Below are 23,519 nucleotides of genomic sequence, written 5' to 3' on the forward strand. Positions count from 1 at the left end.
GCCGGAACCAGAACCTAAATCTCCATCCTGGAAGCTCATCACCAAACTGAAATACAATCATACAGAAGATCATAACATACTCAAGAACCCTCTTCCCCAAGCTTCTTAGATTCTCCAAGACTTTCCCGGATTCGAGTATGGATCCTGTGCTTTCAGTAGTACGAGCCCAATACTACCATCCACACGTATCCATACTTTCCTTAAGGATCATTTCGAATCCTCTAAGTCACCTACTCCACTGATGCACTAAATATTCGCTAACAGCAACACAAAACCCACCGAAGCATCTCCTAGGCTTCCCCTAGGTTCCCGACCTCACCCTGCCATCAGCTGCTGAAGAACTCCTCATAATGCCAGTCATCCACCTCATGAATACCAATGTATTCACTTAGTAACTGAGTCCCATCAACTAAGAGTTCCACAAAGAACAAAGCAAGCAGCATTCGTGCATTAACTCCCCAATCCATAAAACTATAATAGAATATTCAACCCACATACCACAACTCATGCTATCCACATCCACCCTCACTGTCGGCTGCCTTATGCATGCAAATTATACACATAACAAGATCAAATAGACTGTCGAATAATTGACTCCATCCTAGGACCACAACCAAACAAGGAACATGAAATAAGGCCAAATCAATTATTCTAGAGCTATAAGATCCTAACCGTATACAATTTTTAAATCATACACTTAGCAGTTACCGATACAAATAGATATTCCCATTACAACATAGCATTCAATACTCCCAAGACTATTAAGCATCACACATATCAATCTGATCTATCACTGACTAATCAGCTCTGATATGCAAGTCTACCAGCTCATACAATAAACATACAAAGGCCTCTCTCCTAGCATTCTATCATGAAAAAATGGAGCAGATCCTTAGCCCTAACTAGCATGTGATTCACCGATTCATAAATCAAATCATAACATATAACATGTATGGGTATTTCGGGAAAACTTACTTGAGCTCGGTTGATTTCATGCACCACACTATTCTCTTATTTTAGAAAACTCTTTTCTTAAAAATACTTTTCTTTTTGAAAATTTTACCAATATTTAGTTTATGTTCAGACACACCCGAGAGTACGTCTGAATCCCTCAAACCAAGGTTCTGATACCAACTTGTAACGACCCAAGAATCATGACATAATTTTTTTTTGTTTTTGGATTAATAATTTGCTAATAACTGTATTTCCCATAAAATCAGAGTAGTTAAGTCTTAACTAAACATCATTATATCAGAGTAATTCACAAGTCGCGTAAACATGTGGTGTGTGCACTGCAATCACCCCGAGCCCTTCCGATTGAAAACCAGAGTACCTGAAACATAAAGTGAAAACTGTAAGCACAAAACTTAGTGATAATAGAGGGTGAATTAGACCTTATCAGATAAAGTTTACTTTCTAATCGGTAAAAATTATCTTCCTCTATGATCTTGGGATTACACCTTAATCACTATTCATTGCATGTTGAATAGAAACACCAAAAAAATACATGTTTGTAGAATATTCTAAAAGGGCACTTAGACTATTATATACAAACAACAAAGAATAAGCTCTCTTATTCATCTAAATGTTGATTCAACTAAAAGAAAGTTTCTAATGACAAAGCAAGTGGGAAGCACATGGAACTTGAAGCAACTTAAGAGCCATATACTGATGTAGCAATTGTTGGCACTAGTTTCAAAAAGGAATTGTTGAACTTGAATAACGGCCATTCACAAACACAAACTTTTCGCACTACTGATAGAAATCATCTTTGACTTGAGAAATGTGGAATCTCTCATTGATGAGTTCTTTTTTATGGTTTCTGGCAAATCCATCAACTACCAAGATGCTATATCAAATATTGAATTTGATAAATGACTTAGAGTCATGAATATTGAGATGTAATCCATGTGTAATAACCAAGTATGAGCTTGATTAATATTCCTCTATATAGCAAGGCTAGAAGGAGTAAGAGATTATTTTAGAAACAAATACATGCATGGATATCATAAACATTTAGCAAGGATTATTATAAAAGGATTTTATCATACTCGTGTCATTAACTATGGTCCTTATCATGCTCATGATGTTCACTATGATCAAACATTTTCACAAGTAGCTATGATTAGATCAACAAGGATATTATTTACTATACCTTCATATTCTTAATATGAGATATAGCAAATAGATTTCAAGAAAGACTGCTTTTCTTAATAGACATCTACTAGAAGATATCTATATAGATTAGCCTGGAGGTTTTCGTAATCCATGTCATCCTAACAAAATGTGCAATGCTTAAGATCCACATGTGGATATAAAACAAACATCTCAAGGTTGGAATAGTCATTTTAATATGAAGATACAAGGTATGCTTTTATATCAAAATGAAAAGAACATGTGTTTACTAAGAACTAGTGGGAGGATATTGATATTCCTAATCTTGTATGAATTAGACATACTTAATCATTTAAAATAACATTTTGACTATGCAAGGTCATTTCACCTTGACTCAGAAAGTGTTTCTAAAATGAAATACTTAGGAATGACAAGATACATTCTTAGAATGTAAAATATATAGAGATAGATAAAGATGAATGTTTAAAGTTTTAAATTCTTTTTCATGAACTAACAATATCGTGAAAGAGGTCAAGATACAACATTCCTTTGGAGGATTCTTGGCATTGTCACATGACACCATTTTGAGTCTGTCTCAAAAGGACCTAGCACATTGGTTTGAACTAGATGAAATGATTTATATTATATTTGCTTGGCAAATGAAATCATTATTTATGTCATATTATGCACAAGACTAGGTATATGATTATGCTATGAACATATCATTAGATACTAACTGAATACATGAGTAATTCACTAGATGACTATAAGAACATTCTAGGAGTACTTAAGAAGAACTAAGAGAATGTACACGAGACAATAATTTTAGAAGAACATCTTTATGTAAAGAGCTACATAAAATGCTATATAAAATGCTGACTTCAAAAAGGATATGTATAATTATGAATTATAATAGGAATATGACTTCATTATGGAATGAAGAGTAAGTTTTTGTTGGAATGAGGTCCAAGCAAAGCATAATAGCACAATCTACAAAATAAGAGGATACTACTACTTTAGAAGCTGAAATCAAATGTGATTGGGTGAATGAGTTCATTGAAAAACTATGTTGATATCTGCAATTCAAGGATCACATAGAAATCTTTATGACTTTGAGAGTATAATTAATCAAGCTAAGAGACTCTGGGTCATAAAAGAACACCAATCATATTATCCAAGATATTTAACTATACTTAGAGTAAAGTCAAATATGGAGATGATAGTATTCGTAGATTTTACACAAATTAAATTTAGCCAGGCCAACTAATAAAGTCTTTCTTTCTAAGCTAAGTATGAGTGGTCACACTTCAGCTATAGAACTTCATCATTCTAGAAATGGGACTTTTTGTTTGAATTTAGTATTTAGATATTGGAACATTTTGACAAAAAACTATTATATATTGTTTTTTATATATTGAGATATGATCATCACATAAATATTTGTTGTGTTCTATATTAACATGTTTATTCGATGAATAATCTTATTATTCTAAAACTTCATAGTCGGTTATAATTATGGGATCAATTATGAAGTAAGACTAATATGGATTGGATTGGTTGAATCTCACTAGATGAAAGTTGGAAAGTGGTTGTAAACAAGTTTGATAGGTACTTGTCAGGGAGCTAGTATTGAACGGAACCGCATCAAGATCAACTCATAGATCGCAGTTATGAGTGATACTTGATTAAAATGTACTATCTTTGTATCCTTAACACCTGAGATACATAGTGGGACTTAAGTGTATGGAGTGTTGTGCTTTTATATGGTCTAATGCTGATCCTTAACCGGGCAGTTATAAAAGCCATTTTCAGGTATGATATAACTTATGAAAGAGGATTATGTAGTCAATATGGGATTTGTTCCTCTTATGTGTTGAGAGTTAGACATATAACGCGGGTTACCCAAAGTTGAACCAAAAATGAGATTGATTGTGATCCAAGTCTCATGTTCAACAAGATGTCTCTGACAAAGGGATAACTGATAAACTTACCTTATACATGAATTGAGGCTTTGAGCTTTTGGGAATCAGATGTTCAAAGAATGGCACTAAGTCATATATTACTGGGGGCAATGAAATGTTGCTAGACGTTCACCACTGTCTATATCAATCTATGATGAGTCTTGTGCAAGTGGAAGATTAAAAGATCTATATGCCTAAGAGTCATTATAGAATGATATTGCTAGATAATATATGATACTAAAGGGTCACACTAACAACAACTTGATGCAAATATATAATTTGTAAGAATTTGATTCTTGATATATATATATATATATATATATATATATATATATATATATATCTTGTAATTAATTGTAAATTATTTATTTCATGGAAATATTAATTTTTAATGTTAAGTATCAAAATATATCATAATATATCATAAATGTATGATTTATTATGTCATGTATATCTTTTTGGACCAAAATGGTTTTTTATCTTATATGGATTTATGTGTTTTATAAGTTATAAAAATTAAAAGAGTTTTTATATAAAAACCAACTTCTTCTTTTTATAAAATATTCAAGGAGACCATACAGAAGAAAGAAGACTTTCTTTTGATTAATTTATTCAACACACCATGCTCTTAGAAAGCATGGCTAGTTGATTTGATAAAGCATAGGTCTTAAAGTGCTAAGACTCGTGGGATTAAGGCTTAAAGTAAGGAATTAAAATAACTAGCTTTCTCCATTCTTTCACTAGTGAAAACCATGAAATTTATGTCTTTCCATCTCTATATTCTCTCTACTTTTTGTCTCTTAAAGTGTTAAGAACAAAAATATGAAGATGATACTTGAATACTCTCTTTTAAGGCAAACTAGTTTCTTTGTCTAAAGAGCTTAAGATATTCTTTTATTACAAGAAGAAGACTAGCATCTTATCAAGTTGATTTATTGTTGGTGGATATCTCTAGAGAACTTCTACCTTAAAGTTTCATGAAACACTTCATCAACTTACAATCTCCCATGAGAATAAAAGCCTTCAAAGGCAGTAACACTTTTCTTTCTATGATTGTTTTTATCTTTCTAAGTCTTGCAAAATGATCTTTTGGTGGGAATACTAGTTTTATTTTGTTCAAAATCAAAGTCTTTCGTTGCTATGTTTATGTTTTTGAAACAATTTTTGAATTAAAAACAACATGAAAGTAGGTTAGGGTGAGTGAGTGGGGGTAGGTAGGGTGGGTACTGGGTAGGAGTGAGCATAAGCGGATACCCGACCAATTTGACAGGAAACGGAACCGGAACTAGAACCGGAACCAGAACCAACAATTCTTAGTGTGCCAGAACCGGAATCGGAACCGCCTACACCGGTTCCTTGAATATTGGAGCCGATCCCAGAACCGCTTGGAACCGGTTCGGTTCCGGGTACCCGACTAATTTTATGTAAACATTAGAAACTGGACATTTTCAAATTAACTTACAACAAAAATCAAATCCAACAATTATTTACAACAAAAAATAAATAGAAACACTTGAAATGTAAAAGATGAATATCATTTGCAAATAAACTTACAACTACAACAACCTTAGCTTAGTTCAATTGTAAAAGGATCAACATCTAGTCTAGCAAGTCTTTAATAGTTAACAACACAAAAGTTAACAAAATAAAATGCAAATGCAAGCTAATAAAAATTCCAATAGCAAAAGTCATAAAATGCTACTCAACAACAATTTTGCATAACCGCATCAGCCCAACAACAAGTTTGTGACAAACCAACAACAAAAAGTCCAACAACAAACCTGTAACATCCTAAAAACAAACATGTAACAACCCATTAGCAAACATTTAACAACCCATCAACAACTCTAAAACATGTTAATAGCCATAAAAAATAATATCTATTTTGGATTATGTGTAGAAAAACAAAACAAAATAGTAGGAGTTATAAAGTTACCTAAAAAAGAAAATCCTGAGTACATATCAAAGTTTCCACTATCTTAAAACCCAAACTACTACAAAAGGCATCTACCATGCAACCAGAAGTAAAAGCAGATTCACAAGCAACTATAGAAATTGGAATGGATAGAATGTCTTTAGCATTGATGCCAATACCTTATATGTTGTACATTTGTTACTCCACCACTTCAAATTTTCAAAGGATTCATTATTCATTTTTTCAGGTGGAGAATCCATATTATCTTCCAATTCAGATTTATCCATAGCATCCTCAACATCTTTCTCATAGAACTCATCATAGATTTTTGTCATTTGTTTATTCTTAACCACTCTAGCAAAATTTTGGCCATCATCATCTTTCCAATGGGAAGAACTAAAAGAATCATTCTTTGTTTTTGTAGAAACATTATCATAATGATTATATAACTTTTTCAAAACATGATACAAATCATTATATATCTCTTGAACTTTCTCCTCGTCTGAAGGAAAGATCTTCTTTAATGAAAACCTGACAAACCTCATCTTATACCTTGGATCAAGACCAACCGCAACAAAAACCATGACATTTGTTTTCCCAAAGTCTCCATAATACTTGTCAAAAAATTTTCTCATTTGATCCCCACACTAACAATATTGGGATCCATATCTTGTTTCCACTCCAATAATGAAGCTAATATACCTAAGATATCATGATAATGCATATTGGCGGTGAAATACATAGTGTCGGATATCCTTTTTTTGGCATCAAAAAAAATGTTTAAAACAAAGTGATAAAGCTTTAGCATTATCCCAATCTTTTTTAGATGGAAACTTGTCTTTAAGATCTTTCTCAATTTGGGGATCTTCTTGTTTCATTCTTTTAAAAGCTTTCTCAAACTTAAGAGCTGTATCTAACATAATGTAGGCGGAGTTCCACTGTGTTGGTACATTAAGAGATACCGACGCTTTACATGAAAATTTTAATTTGAAAGCACAATCATCAAACAATTTAGATCTTTCCGAACAACTCCTCACATATCAAATAACACCCCAAATAGACTTAACAAAATTCTTAACCATGTTCAATCCATCTTTAACAATTACATTTAAGATACGGACGGGACAACTCATATGAAAAACTCACTCCCTAAAGCAAGTTTATTTGTAAGGTTTTCTTTTAAATGAGATATGGCCACATCGTTAGAGATTGCATTATCTACGGTGATACAAGATAACTTATCTTCTAAACCCCATGAATACAAAAATCTTCCACTTTTCCGATTTCTTTCCCTTTATGACTATCCATTACTCGAAAATTCAGGATTCTTTTATCTAATTTCCATTTGTTATCAATAAAATGCACAACCAAACACAAATAGCTTAGAATTTGTAAAAAAGTCCAACACTCGATAGTGAGCAATCATAGATATCACACCTTCAAATGTATTTCTCAAATTCTCCATCTCACTTAAAAACATTTACCAATATCTCTAGCAACCGTGAAACGTGATGGCAAAAAAATTGTGGAACATCAACACTACAAAAATATTTAAATCCATCGCGTTCCACGTAAGAAAATGGTTTCTCGTCAATGACAATCATTTTGGCTAAAGCTTTCCTAATGGAATTATGATTAAACTTCCAATTAGGAAGTGTGGTAGCTTCACTTTGACTTGTTTTAAAAATGCTAATTTTCTTTTCTTTTTTACGTATATTATCGGGGTTATTCTTAAATGTATATTATCGGGGTTATTCGAACAAAACACTTTTTCAAAATTTTCATTTTTCTTGAAATTTTTTCTAAAAAACTAGAGAATTTTCCACAACCTAAGCCATACTCGAAAATGTATCTTCAAAATTGATATGGAACCCATTGAAAAACTATATGTGTGAGCTACATAAAATCAAAGTAAAACGAAGATCGAAGATACAACAATAAAAACATAATCAAAGTTATAAACAAGTAAAAAATATTTTAACAATATCTAAACTCTCAAATGGTGATCTAGTGAACCAACTATCTTCGAGATCAACTTAGACTGTATATGTCTCCCTTGTGATGCTTTCTTTGTCCAAAACATACCCAACTTGTCTGGAATTTCTTCAAACACACATTTCAACTAGAATTTTGCTACTTAATTTATTATATCATTAACCTCATGCTACTCCTAATTAGCCTCAACGGAAACTTATCATATTTTTTCCCATTAGGGAACTGTTCATCTTCTCCATAGGGTGTTGAAGAACATAAAAGAGTTTGAAGCTTGTAAGAAGATTCAAGCTTTTAGTGTCACTTTTTCAAGAAATCAAGGAGATAAATTAACTTCTAATACTATTTTTTTTGTATATGTAGAAGTAGAATAATATAGAGGGAAAAATATACAAAACCTTGATTTTTTATATATATTTACACATAGGAATATGTTATCTAAGGTTTTGGCTACACAACCAACGACGATGGTTGAGTGGAGGGCGGAGTTGGTTATGGTAGTGGTAAGGGATCATTTAAAGGGAGATTGAAGAGAGACCGAAGATGGAGTGGTTCCGGTGTGTCTCCGATGGTAGGTCATTAGAGGGGGAGGGGAGCTGGTCATAAGGATACGAGGTGTCATGAATGAGGGAATTAGATGATTTATGTCAGGTGGCTTGGTGGGTTATGTAAATGGGTTTGTAGTTTTCACTAATGTTTATTAATGGATAAAAGTTAAATAATTTTTAATAATTAACAATGTAAATACAAGGATAAGATCGTCATTTTACTAAGGGATAACTTAAAAATATTAACACCGTCAATAGTAGCGATGAAACGTGCAAAAAAATATAGAGTACGATCCGAGAGAAAAAAAAATAGTGGCAAAATATGTAATTTTGACCAACCACACGGATAATTTAAATAATTACTATATATACTAATTAGAAAGTGGAAATGAATAGTAAAGAGTATGGTTTACCACAATAGTTTTATGATTGGTAGTTTCAGTTCCTAGTTTTTTTGGCTTTCAAAATTTAGCCACAAGTATTTTATATATTAACAGGTTTGGTTTTTATACTTTCGTATATTGCCATGTTTCCCTCCAAGACTTTTTGATTTTCACACTTTCACCACAAAATTTTCATATATTGGCAGTTTTAGTCCTTAGCCTTTTTGGATTTCAAACTTTGGCCACAATGTTTTCGTATATTTGCATATTTGCTCCCTAAACTTTTGTAGTTACGCAAGTTCGATCCACATCCTAGACTCTCCTCACCGAGGTAGTAACTTACTAGTTTACTCTAATGTCTTTTTTCTAATAATAATAATAATAATAATAATAATAATAATAAATATCATTTAAGATTTGGTATCAACTAACCCAAAATAAAACCAAACCATAAGGATGTAGACTTAAAAAATAGAGTTAGAGCTAAACATACAGACAAACATAAATGATAGAGACCATTGGTGGAATTACTCTTACTATTAAGTTTAATTAATATTCTTACTACATCCATAAAGATCTCTTTTGATTTGATGCACCTTCTTCTATAGTTACACGACCTTCAGAGTGAGTTCATTTTGCTTTGATCTTGCATGGACATTGCCAAACTTTTCTTTGGAATGAGGACGCGTCCACTCGTTTACATGGAGGAGGCGACTTTGTATCTTGATAAAGGGTTATGTGGGTCGATTGAGGACATTGTGGTTTTTGGGGGTCCTTTCTTTAGGCACTTTCAATGGCGAATTGCTTCAATACCAATTTCGTTTTGGTGGTTTGGGGCTGTACCCAGCGGTAGAGGCTTCCTCCTATGCTTTTGTGGCCTCACGAGCTCAATCATGGGTGTTACAAGACCACATCTTACGAGATAGCAACATATGTGCTATGGATTGTGATTATGTTTGTGCTTTGGCATGTGTTCGTGATTCGATTCTAGGCTTTGACTTCAGCAGTTTCACTAATAAGGATATCACCCCTCCAAAAGCCCAACATTCATTGGCGAACGCCCTTCTTAGTAAAATGGTCCAAGACATGGATGTTCACTTCAACATGACTATTAGGCAGAAAGCAATTTTTGAGTGTCTAAGGGCACCACATGCTTAGGAGTTTCTTATCACTATTCTTATTGACGGTCTTGGCCAACAAATGTCGCGAGTGGAGTATCGTGCTATTCTCAAGTATCACCTTCTGATCCCTTTATTTCCGGTTGATGCGACATGTCCTGTTTGTCGCAAGGAATGCTTGGACTCCTTTGCGGAGCATACAGTTCATTGTAGAGAGCTTTCGGGTTTCAAGTACCAACACGATATGGTTAGGGATGTTCTTTTTGACATATTTAGGCACGTCGGGGTTTCTACCAAGAAAGAGGTACCTGTGAACTTTCTGACTGACCCGTTGGAAGGACAATCAACACTTAGACTAGCCGATGTTTTAATTTTTGGATAGGCTGAAGGGAAACATGCATGTGTGGATCTAACAAGGGTTTCCCCTCTTGTAGGCTTCGGGAGTGGGGTTTTCACTGCGGGGCAGGCTGCTTTAAAAGCTGCATCATGCAAAGTGAAAAAACACGAGAAAGTGTGCATGAAAAATCAACACACGTTTATACCTTTTGCATTTGATACTTTCGGTTTCCTTGTGTCAGATGTTGTTGAGATCCTCAAAAGAGTCCAACGGATCATGCATAATAATGTTATGACCCCAAGATATATGAATGTTGTTTTTAAAAGAATTTGCTTTGCTATCCAAAAAAGGGTTGCGACACAGTTTGTTGCTCGTTTGCTTGCTACATGTATGTAAATCTTTTAGGATAGCTAATTAGAATGAATGTTCAATTATCAAAAAGTATTTATTTTGATGCAATGTTAAAAAAAGGGTATTGATTTTTCCACAGATATTTTTTATACATCTACAGAAAAATATAATGAATTGACAATTATACCCCCATTTTAGTTTCTAGGTATTAAAGAGAGAAAGATTCTAGGGTTAGTGGAAACCCCGAATAACGCATGATGATGCTTCTTCTTCCTTTAGGGTTGCTTCTTCAGCCGAAAGTAACACCAAAAATATTACTCCAAGCAGCTATTAACGACCTCCAGTTACCATCAATTAAAATGCGTTTTTACTTTAGGGGTTCAATTAAATGTGGAATATAATTGTCACTTGAAAGGGGAGATTAACCAACGTGGCAAGGGATGAACGGATGTATGACGATAAAGAACGTTGAATTGAAGATATGATCAGAACGGGGTCAAGACATTCCACATGAGTAAGACACCAGATGACATAGACAACAACTAATATACCCAACATCTCATGATAATGCATATTGGCAGTGACATACAAAGTGTCAGTCATCCTTTTTGTGGCATCAAAAAATTGTTTAAAACAAAGTGATAAAGCTTTAGCATTATCCCAATCATTTTAAGATGGAAACTTGTCTTTAAGATCCTTCTCAATTTGGGGATCTTCTTGTTTCATTCTTTTAAAAGCTTTCTCAAACTTAAGAGTCATATCTAACATAATGTAGGTGGAGTTCCACTGTGTTGGTACATTAAGAGATACCGACTCTTTACAAGAAAATTTTAATTTTAAAGTACAATTATCAAACAATTTAGATCTTTCCGAAGAACTCCTCACATATACAATAACACCCCAAATAGAATTAACGAAATTCTTAACCATGTTCAAGCCATCTTTAACAATTAGATTTAAGATATGGGCGGCACATCTCATATGAAAAAACTCACCCCTTAATCCAAGTTTGTATGTAAGTTTTTTTTTTAAATGAGCAACGGCCACATCGTTAGAGATTGCATTATCTACGTTAATACGAGATAACTTATCTTATAAACCCCATGAATATAAGAATCTTCTACTTTTCCGATTTCTTTCCCTTTATGACTATCAAAATTTAGAATTCTTTTATCTAATTTCCAATTGTAATCAATAAAATGCACAACCAAACACAAATAGCTTAGATTTTGTACAGAAGTCCAACAATCGGTAGTGAGAGCAATCATAGATGTCACACCTTTGAATGTATTTCTCAAATTCTCCATCTCACTTAAAAAAAGTTTACCAATATCTCTAAGAACCGCGAAACGTGATAGCAAACAAAATTGTGGAACAACATCACTACAAAAATATTTAAATCCATCACGTTCCACGTAAGATAATGGTTCCTCGTCAATGACAATCATTTTGGCTAAAGCTTTCCTAATGAAATTTTGATTAAATTCCCAATTAGAAACCGTGGTAGCTTCACTTCGACTTGATTTAAAAATGCTAATTTTCTTTTGTTTTTTTATGTATATTACCGGGGTTATTCTTACATGAAACCGATTGAGCATTTTGTTGCTCAACATCACTTTCACGGTCCAAATCTAAGGGATGTTGCTCTTTTATTATTGACCAACCTCAAATTTCAAAGAAACAGTAAGTAATCACATAAACATGTTCATAATCACCAAAAACTGTAAACATGTACTAAGAAATCACAAAACATAAGTAATATACTGTTTCTTTTTTCAAATCAGTAAATACTACATAAAGAAAAAATCATTAAGCATAGAGCACAATATTACATCAGTAAATCGAAAGGAATCATTAATTAGTAAAGAGGTTAGGATTCGGTAGACACTGGACAGTAAATCTAACCTGTGGAGTTGATAAAGTCGTCACTAGTTTTCCAGATTAAAAGAAACGAGTCACGAGTTACTGGTGTAAAGTGGTGGTGTGCAGCGAATTAGGATTAAATATCTGAAGGTGTCTTCGATCGATTTGTGACTTGGGAGAATCATATGAAATCATAATGGGATTGTGATTATTGGCAATGCCGTCGTCGGTGGACACTTGAAAGTTATAGTGTGCGATTGAACGGTGGGGACGTGCGATTGAAGTTTGAACGAGTGAGCCAGAGTGAGAATGCGAGACATCGTTCACTGCTCAGTGTGTGTTTGTGAATTGTGATGGCAACCAATAAGATAAAGAGGCAACTAAAGTCTAAAGTCATAAAACCCTAGCTGAGTGTATTTTACTTTTGTTTATAATTTTTATTTTTTGAAAAAGATATATAAAAAATATATATTAAAAAATACTATTATAAAACTATTAAAAGACCGAGTACCCGCTGGTTCTGGTTCTGGTTCCAGGTACCCTGTACAAAATCGGAACCGGTATACCCAGCGAATAACGGTTCCAAAATAATGAGAACCGGAACCGAAACCGCTTAAGGTGGTTCCTAGATTTTAGGAACCTAAACCGGTGGTTCCGAGACAGTTCCGCTTATGGAAACAGGTACCTTCGCTGCTCACCCCTAGTACTAGGTGGTGGGTGTGAGTAGGTTTGTCAACGTAGCGAACGTTCGGAGAATTATTCGTGAATAGTTCGGCGCGAAGTTCGTTTATGTTTGTTTATTTAATAAATGAACGGACATGAACACAAATTTTCCTTCATTTAGCTAAACGAACAAACATGAACAATGGTCTCGTTCGTTCAATTACGTGCGTGAATGTTCATTTATTTTTTTGTTTACGTTCATTTATGTTTGTTCATTTAAGTTTCTTTTATGTTTATATATGTTCAATTGTGTTTGATTACATTACTATATTATATGTTCGTTCATATTCATATATGTTCAGATATGTTTGTTTATCTACGTTCGTTTAACATATTCACGAACAATATAATTTGTTAAACGAATGAACGTGAAAAAGAAAACTCGTTCATTTATCTGTTCGTATTCGTTCATTTGTCCGGCTAACTTAAACGGACGAACATAAACAAGTCTTTGTTCGTGTATATTCGGTTCATTCACAACCCTAGGTGTGAGGATAAGATGGGTAGGGATGAGTGGGGTGGAGGTGTGCAGTGGGGGGGGGGGGGGTGAGGTATGGGTGGGATAGGTGAGATTATGGTAAGGTGGTGTTGGGTGGGTAGGTAGGGTATATATAGGTTTGTGGTATCGCTGGGGGTGGGGTCGGTTCGAATATGTGGGGTATGGGTGAGGGTTGGGTATGTGTGTTTATATATTTTAGACTGTAAATTCCATTGTAGCCAACCAATTTTTTGGTTCTGATTTAAAAGGTCACTCGTGTTTTTTTTGGTAGTCTAAGTGTTTAAACTTTCATTTTACTTGTTTAAATGGGAACCACCATATTTGTTTTCGGTTTACTGGTTACAATTAGTATATATAGATTTTCTAAATGTTTTTAAAAGTTAAAAATTTAAAACAAATCCATGTGGCTTTTTTGTTAAATTTTTTTGGGTATGCCGGTACAAAGAAACGAAGGGAAACATGACCTTCCTCTTCAAAGAACGACTTGTCGGACATCCTTCAACCTTTGATATTCCGATTGAACGTGTGATCTTAAAAAATGAAGGAAACGTTCTCTTCTTCTTCGGCTATAATCGGAACATCGCGGCCTTTTTTGGTCGCTACCAAATTGGGTGGTGGAACAGAGATGCTGTTTAACTATGGATGCCATCCTCTTGGCTTGATTGCATCAGTCAGAGAGTTCGTCGGAGCGGTCGTCCGTCGCCGATCTTTCTCAGATTTCTTCATTTTCATATATACCAAGTTCATTTAATGAGTATTATACTCTTAAAATCCATGAAAAAGGTGAAATAGAAACAAAGGATTATCTAAGCTACAAACATGGTGGTGGGTTTTGATTCTCTCCGATTGATTAGATCTCATGGCTGCATCTTCATTTTTTCCTTCGGACTCTTCTATTGGCATGAGTACCCCGATATTATTACTAATTTTCCCATTTTCTTCGCCATAAATACGTTCGTTACTTATGTAAAATGATGCATTGGCTCCGGTTCCTTCTCTAGCTCTGACACCAGCCCCAGGTCCCAGTGGGCCCCGTCACCACTTCGATTTGGATATCTTACCCGTTTCTCATCTGAGCAAACTGCACGGTTCAATTTACATGGATTTAGATCTAATTATTCGACAACTGGTGGTGGGTAGAGAGACTAATCATGGTGGTCAAGGAGCAAATCATTTTCTTCTTTGTCAAGCATTTCATCGAATAGTTGAAGTGCGTAGGCCATCTTCTTCCCCTGTTAGTCCATATAGCTTGAACAACATGCACAATCAAGAAAATTTGACTACTTGAAACTGTGTGCAGGTTTAGAACCATTTGAAACCGAATAATATCCAATCAAATAAACTTTAGAGACTTTAGGTATGTAGCAGGGCCAGTAAGAACAGGAGGAGCATGTATAGGGCCATAAAATTAGAAAAGTGATGAACCTGTTCTTTCTTCTTTCCTTAGCATGTCTACCATTTTCTTTCAATTTTTAGGTGCTAATGGGAATGTTAGAGGTAGTCACCGGTGGAAGGAAATGGGGGATTAGAGCTTCCCGGCGGCATGTAGAGAGAGAGAGAAAGAAAGAAAGAAATTAATTGATGAGGTGGCATCTTATTAAGTGACTAGTATATTAAACTTGCTGATTAGGAAAACTTCACCACGTGACCCCTTCACTTTTCGCAAAGGGACATTTTAAACCCTAAAAATATGAATTCATTCCCTTACAATGCAAAAAAGGGACTCTTTAAACTAAAACAGGTTTGTTGGTTGGGCTACAGTCACAGTACCCATATTTTAAAAAACATTTGGGAATGGAAAGTATGGAAAATAATAATTATTAGTTTTCGAAGTTCTTTATAATTTTGGAAAATGAAAAATTTAGAAAAACTTATCGAACAAAACACGTTTTCGAAATTTTCATTTATCTTGAAATTTTTTCTAATAAACTAGAGAATTTTCCACAACCTAAACCATACTCGAAAATGTATCTTCAAATTTGATATTGAACCCATTAAAAAAACTATATTTGTGAGCTCATAAAAGCAAAGTAAAATGAAGATCGAAGATACAAAAACAAAAACATAACCAAAGTTATGAACAAGTAAAAAATATTTTAATAATATCCAAACTCTCAAATGGTGATCTAGTGAACCAACTATCTTCGAGATCAATTTAGATGTATGTGTCTCCCTTGTGATGCTTTCTTTGTCCAAAACATACCCAACTTGTCTGGAATTTCTTCAAACACACATCTCACGTAGAATTTTCCTACTTTATTGTATCGTTAACCTCATGCCACTCCAAATTAACCTCAAGGGAAACTTATCATATTTTTTTCCCATTAGGGAAATGTTCATCTTCTCCACAGGGTGTTGAAGAACAAAAAAGAGTTTGAAGCTTGTAAGAAGATTCAAGCTTTTAGTCTCACTTTTTGAAGAAATCAAAGAGATGAATTAACTTCTAATACTATTTGCTTTGTATATGTAGAAATAGAATAATATACAGGGAAAATATAAAAAACCTTGATTTTTTATATATATTTACGCATAGGAATTGCGTAGCTCATCTTCTTCCCCCGTTAGCCTTTATGGCTTGAACAACATGCACAATCAATAATATTTTACTACTTGAAATTGTGCGCATGTTTAGAACCATTTGAAATCGAATAATATCCAATCAAATAAACTTTAGAGACTTTAGGTATGTAGCAGGGCCTGTAACCGAAGGAGCATGTATAGGGCCATAAAATTAGAGAGGTGATGAACCTGTTCTTTCTTCTTGCCTTAGCGTGTCTACCATTTTTGAGGTGCTAATGGGAATGTTAGAGGTAGTCACCGGTGGAAGGAAATAGGGGATTAAAGCTTCCCGACGACATGTATATATATATATATATATATATATATATATATATATATATAGAGAGAGAGAGAGAGAGAGAGAGAATTTAATTGATGTAGTGGCAACTTGTTGATTAGGAAGACTTCACAAGGTGACCCCTTAACTTTTCGCAAAGGGACATTTTAAATTCTAAAAATATGAATTCTTTCCCTTAGAATGCAAAAAAAAAACTCTTTAAATTAAAACATGTTAGTTGGTTGGGCTGCAGTGACAATAACCATATTTTAAAAAACTTTTGGGAATGGAAAAGTATGGAAAATAATAATTATTAGTTTTCGAAGTTCATTATAATTTTTGAAAACGAAAAATTTAGAAAAAGTTATCGAAGAAAACATGTTTTCAAAATTCATTTTTCTTGAAATTTTTTCTAAAAAACTAGAGAATTTTTCACAACCTAAACCATACTCGAAAATGTATCTTCAAATTTGATATGGAACCCATTAAAAAAAACTATATGTGTGAGCTACATAAAAGCAAAGTAAAATGAAGATCGAAGATACAACAACAAAAACATAATCAAAGTTATGAACAAGTAAAAAATATTTTAACAATATCCAAACTATCAAATGGTGATCTAGTGAACCAACTATCTTCGAGATCAATTTAGACCGTATATATCTCCCTTGTGATGTTTTCTTTGTCCAAAACCTACCCAACTTACCTACCCAACTTGCCTGGAATTTCTTCAAACACACATCTCACCTAGAATTTTTCTATAGAGTTTTTCTACTTTATTATATCATTAACCTCATGCGACTCCAAATTAACCTCAATGGGAACTTATCATATTTTTTCCCATTAGGGAATTGTTCGTCTTCTCCATAGGGTCTTGAAGAACAAAAAAGAGTTTGAAGCTTGTAAGAAGATTCAAGCTTTTAGTCTCACTTTTTCAAGAAATCAAGGAGATGAATTAACTTCTAATACTATTTGCTTTGTATATGTAGTAGTAGAATAATATAGAAGGAATGTATACAAAACCTTGATTTTTTTTTTTAATATATTTACACATAGGAATATGTTATCTAAGGTTGCGGCTACACAAACAACGACGATGGTTGAGTGGAGGGCGGAGTTGGTTATGGTAGTGGCAGGGGATCTGTTAAAGGGAAATTGAAGAGAGACCGAAGATGAAATGGTTCTGGTGTGTGTGTGTGTGTGTGTCTATGATGGCAGGTGATCGGAGGGGGAGGAGATTTGGTGATAAGGATACAAGGTGTCATGAATGAGGGAATTAGATGATTTCTATGTCACTTGGGTTGGTGGGTTATGTAAATGGATTTGTAATTTTCAATAATGTTTATTAATGGCTAAAAGTTAAATAAATTTTAATAATTAAAAATATATACAAGGATAAGATCGTCATTTTACTAAGGGCTAACATAAAAACATTAACGCCGTCAATAATAGCGATGATACGTGCAACAAATATATATATATATATATATATATATATATATAGAGAGAGAGAGAGAGAGAGAGAGAGAGAGAGTTAGAGAGAGAGAGAACGATCCGAGAGCAAAAAAATAAAGATAGGGAAAAAATATGTAATTTTGACCAACCACATGGACGATTTCAATAATTACAATATATATTAATTAGAAAGTGAAAATGAATAGTAAAGAGTATGGTTTATCACAATAGTTTTAAGATTGATAGTTTCAGTCCCTAGTTTTTTTCGCTTTCAAAATTTAGCCACAAGACTTTTATATATTAACAAGTTTGGATTTTCACACTTTCACCACAAAACTTTCATATAATGGTAGCTTTAGTCCCTAGCCTTTTTGGATTTCAAACTTTGGCCACAAGGTTTTTGTATATTTGCATATTTTCTCCCTAAACGTTTGTAGTTACGCAAGTTCGATCCACATCATAGACTCCCCTCACTAAGGTAGTAACTTACTAGTTTGCTCTAATTTCTTTTTTCTAATAATAATAATAATAATAATAATAATAATAATAATAATAATAATAAATATCATTTAAGATTTGGTATGAACTAACCCAAAACAAAACCAAACCATAAGGATGTAGACTTAAAAAATAGAGGTAGAGCTAAACATAAGGACAAACATAAACGATAGAGACCATTGGTGGAATTACTGTTACTATTAAGTTTAATTAATACTCTTACTACATCCATAAACATCTCTTTTGATTTGATGCACCTTCTTCCACAGTTACACGACCTTTAGAGTGAGCTCATTTTGCTTCGATCTTGCATGGGCATTGCCAAACTTTTCTTTGGCATGAGGACGTGTCCATTCGTTCACATGGAGGAGGCGGATTTGTATTTTGATAAAGGGTTATGTGGGTCGATTGAGGACATTGTGGTTTGTAGGGGGTCCTTTCTTTAGGGACTTTTCAATGGAGACTTGCTTCAATACCAATTATTTTTTATGGTTTGCGGTTGTACGCAGCGGTAGAGGCTTCCTGTTATGCTTTTTTGGCCTCACAAGCTCAATCGTGGGTGTTACAAGACCACATCTTACGAGATAGAGACGTATGTGGTATGGATTGTGATTATGTTTGTGCTTTGGCCTGTGTTTGTGATTCGAGCTAATGAGGATACCGTCGCTCCAAAAGCCCAACATTCATTGGCAAGTGCCATTTTTAGTAAATTGTCCAATACATGGAAGTTCACTTCGACATGACTATTAGGCAGAAAGCAGTTTTTGAGTGTCTAAGGGCACCACATGCTTATTATGACTATTTTTATTGACGGTCTTAGCCAACATATGTCGTGAGTGGAATATCGTGCTATTCTCAAGTATCGCCTTCTGATCCCTTTGTTTCCAGTTGATGAGACATGTCCTGTTTGTCGCAAGGCATGCTTGGACTCCTTTGCAGAGCATACAATTCATTGTAGAGAGGTTTCGAGTTTCAAGTACAGACACACTATGGTTAAGGATGTTCTTTTTGACATATTTAGGCGCACCGGGGTTTCTGCCAAGAAAGAGGTACAGGTGAACTTTATGACTGACCCGTTGGAAGGACAATCAACACTTAGACTAGCCGATGTTTTAATTTTTAGATAGGATGAAGGGAAACATGCATGTGTGGATCTAACAGGGGTTTCCCCTATTGTGGGCTTCGAGAGTGGGGTTTTCACTGTGGGGCAGACTGCTTTAAAACATGCATCATGCAAAGTGGAAAAACACGAGAAAGTATGCATGAAAAACCAATACACATTTATACCTTTTGCATTTGATACTTTCGGTTTCCTTGTGCCAGATGGTGTGGAGCTCCTCAATAGAGTCCAACGGATCATACATAGTAATGTTATGTCCCAAAGATATATGAATGTTGTTTTTAAAAGAATTAGTTTTACTATCCAAAAAGGGGGTTGCGGTACAATTTGTTGCTCGTTTGTCCGCTAGGTGTATGTAAAACTTTTATGATAGCTAATTAGAATGAAGGTTCAGTTATGAAAAAATATTTATTTCGATGCAATGTTGAAAAAATGGTATTGATTTTTCCACAGATCTTTTTATACATCTACGGAAAAATATAATGATTTGACAATTATATCCCTATTTTAGTTTCTAGGTATCAAAGAGAGAAAGATTCTAGGTTTAGTGGAAACTCCGAATAACGGAATAACGCACGATGACGCTTCTTCTTCCTTCAGGTTTGCTTCTTTAGGCGGAAGTAACACACCACAAATACTACTCCAAACACCTATTAACGACCTCCAATTATCATTAGTTAAAATGTGTTTTTAATTTATGGGTTCAATTGAATGTGGAATATAGTTGTCACTTGAAAGGTGAGATTAACCAACGTGACAAGGGATGAATGGATGTTTGACGACAAAGAACGCCAAATCGAAGATATGAGCAGAACGGGGTCAAGACATTTCACGTGAGTAAAACACCAGACAACATAGATAGAAGCGATATTCGTGGGGGATTTTCAAACATTCGGCAAGGTGGTTGTATATACGGAGAAGAAGAAGAATGTCAATAGTACAAACTTTGGTTTCAACCGATCCACTGGTGTTGAAGACATATTAGAACTTGAAAAACTAGTGGATGGTGTGAGATGTGGAAGCAATCAATTGAAGCTTAATGTTGCGACGTAAGAGAATGTGTGGCCTCTCCCCCTCCTCTTCGCCTATCCAAACTATCTCACTCTCTCAAGTCCCTGCAACTATTATTCGAGAGTGCCTGAGAAAATTTACTCTCATTTACGAAGTCTTTAGCCTGGGACTTCAGATGTCTTGCTGCTGCTACTGTAGTGTTGGTCTTTCCCGGTTTGTAACTACAACAAATGATTCAATCCACATCCACAACATTGAAAAAGAAAGCAATATTTGTAAGAAACATTGGAGATGGTTGAAACATTAAATAAATCAATTAGAATACCAACAGGAAAACACATATACACCAATCGATTTTTGGATGAATGACGGGACGAGAGCGTCAACTTTTGGAGCATACCGACGGGAAGTCTAGATCAAAGAGTGGGAGGAAGAAGCATGTTGTATAAAGAAGGCTAAAGAAACATCAACGAAAGAGGAAGGAGGAATAGCCTCGTTTGGAAATTACGTTTCTCTCTTTTCATTATTTATTAATTAAACTTAAGGGTATAAATGTAAATATATAATGTTTTCAGTGGAGGAATGAAAAATATACGACGAAAAATCGCGACCCTAAAAAAAATATCGGATATGGAATTATTAATTTCACATGTCCACCTGTTATTTGCATTCGTCAACGACCAATTCCATGCATAACAGAGACATAAACTATTCCCGCATGTTTCTTCCACTTAAATTAAAAGTATAATTAAAACTAAGAGTTTGAGGAACTTCATTAGTCTCCTGCATTCTATTCTTGAAAATAGCCAATACCCAATTAATCCGATCTTCGATGATAAAAACTTATTCTCTGAAAAGAGCGGAGCAACGGCGGCTAAGCCTCAGTCGCTGTGCCAGATTCCATGTCTTATCCGCCATCTCCATTGCAGCAATATTTTTCACCTACATATTAATTACTACACATACCCTCCCTTCTAATTATCATCCTATTCATACTTTACCTCTAACCATAAGCCCAATTCATCCTCCTCTTTTAAACAATCCGACGTTCATCGTACGACATGTAAAGTTGACTTCGTATTCCATCCATAAACCGATCCGCATGTTTAAAGAAGATGCTCAAAAAACTGTTTTAGAAGATGATCACAAGCCGTCGGTTTCACTATTCAATCACACCAGGAAAGAAAAGATAAACGGTTTCAAAGAAAAGCTTCCTGAGTTCGATATTCTCAAGTCAACCCCGTTGACTCGAAGATTCAAGAACCGGGTTCAAGAATTCTTTAAAGATGGATGCAAGGTTAGGTTCTTTATGACCTGGATATCACCATCGTTGAGGGTTTTTGGAGATAGAGAAGTTCTTGCTGTAGATGCTTTGTTGAAGTCTAACCCTAAAAGCTGTTTGATGATACTATCAAACACTATGGACTCCGTTTATGGGATTGGAATCTTGAAACCATTCACTGATCGTGGGTTTAGAGTTCAAGCGATCACGCCAGACTTGGAGTTCCTGTTCAAGAACACCCCAGCACAATCTTGGCTTGATCATATCAAGAATGGGAAAACAGAAACTGGTACAATTCCATTAGCACAGAACCTGTCAAATTTGATCAGACTGGCTATTCTTTACAAGTATGGAGGTGTTTACGTGGATACAGACTTCGTCATATTGAAAGATTTTAGCAGTCTGCGCAATTCCATTGGTGCACAAAGCACAGCCACGTCTGGGAACTGGACTAGATTGAATAATGCTGTCTTGATTTTCGACAAGAACCATCCTTTGTTATACAAATTCATGGAGGAATTCGCATTAACATTTAATGGCAACAAATGGGGTTATAATGGACCTTACCTCGTATCAAGAGTGGTCCAAAGAGAAGCTACAACACTCGAGTTGAATTTTACGGTATTACCTCCAAAGGCATTTTATCCAGTTGATTGGACACGTATAGGAGGCTATTTTACACCTCCGGTAAACAGGAAGCATCTTAGATGGATTGAAGCCAAGTTGGGTCAACTATGCAGTTCATCTTATGGTGTCCACCTCTGGAACAAGCAAAGTCGTGGATTGAGGATAGAAGACGGAAGCATCATTGCTAGACTGATTCTTGATCATTGTGTCATTTGCAATACAAAATAACAACAGTTTTTGTATCAAATGTAACTCCGTTTGTCTAAATGATTAGAATTTATTTACCATAAACAGAACGTGATAAGTTCCATTCTTTTTCTTTAACTTGCATGATATATAATCAAAAAAGAAAAGGCATTAATGTTCAATCGGTATAGAATTCATGATCTTTCTGGCCTATATAGTTTTCGGAGTTTTCGGATGAATATGTATTACAAGTATATATAAAATGATTATATGCATATAAAAGGTATGCTTAACTGCTTTTGATTAATATTTTTTGTGATATATCCTATCATCATTGTATACAAGTTTCATCTTAAACAATTATCCTGTTTGTAAAAGGATAATTTTTTTAGTTTAATGTTGAAAACTGATGTATAATGATGATGACATCTCAACCTTCATACATTTATTGTATGCCACTGATCAGAACCAAGTCTTCAAGCTAAAAGGAATAAAATTAATAACTTATTGCATGTGTTCCAAATAATTAAATAAGTGTTGGAAAGGTTCAACGTTCCGAGAGATTTGTGCTGAAATTTTGAAATATTGTATGCAAAGGGTATACCGGTGTAATGGATTCTCCGAATAAAATTCATCATATAATCATTTGATGCATATTATGGATCCACCAATGATTTAAATTGGCTATAGGACCCTGCC

At 34.4% G+C, this 23,519-nt stretch overlaps 1 protein-coding gene across 1 annotated transcript; it reads left to right on the forward strand.

Annotated features, from left to right (window-relative positions):
- Positions 1–21,497: 21,497 nt before the first annotated feature.
- Positions 21,498–23,031, forward strand: LOC145116002 (uncharacterized). The gene has a single exon (XM_079052369.1). It carries the CDS (start codon positions 21,558–21,560, stop codon positions 22,860–22,862), a length of 1,305 nt encoding a protein of 434 aa, XP_078908495.1. The 5' UTR covers positions 21,498–21,557; the 3' UTR covers positions 22,863–23,031.
- Positions 23,032–23,519: the final 488 nt, after the last annotated feature.

Source organism: Lactuca virosa, chromosome 5 (genome assembly GCF_052849685.1).
Source record: "Lactuca virosa cultivar CGN04683 chromosome 5, Lactuca_virosa_CGN04683_v6, whole genome shotgun sequence".
Lineage (NCBI taxonomy): Eukaryota > Viridiplantae > Streptophyta > Magnoliopsida > Asterales > Asteraceae > Lactuca > Lactuca virosa.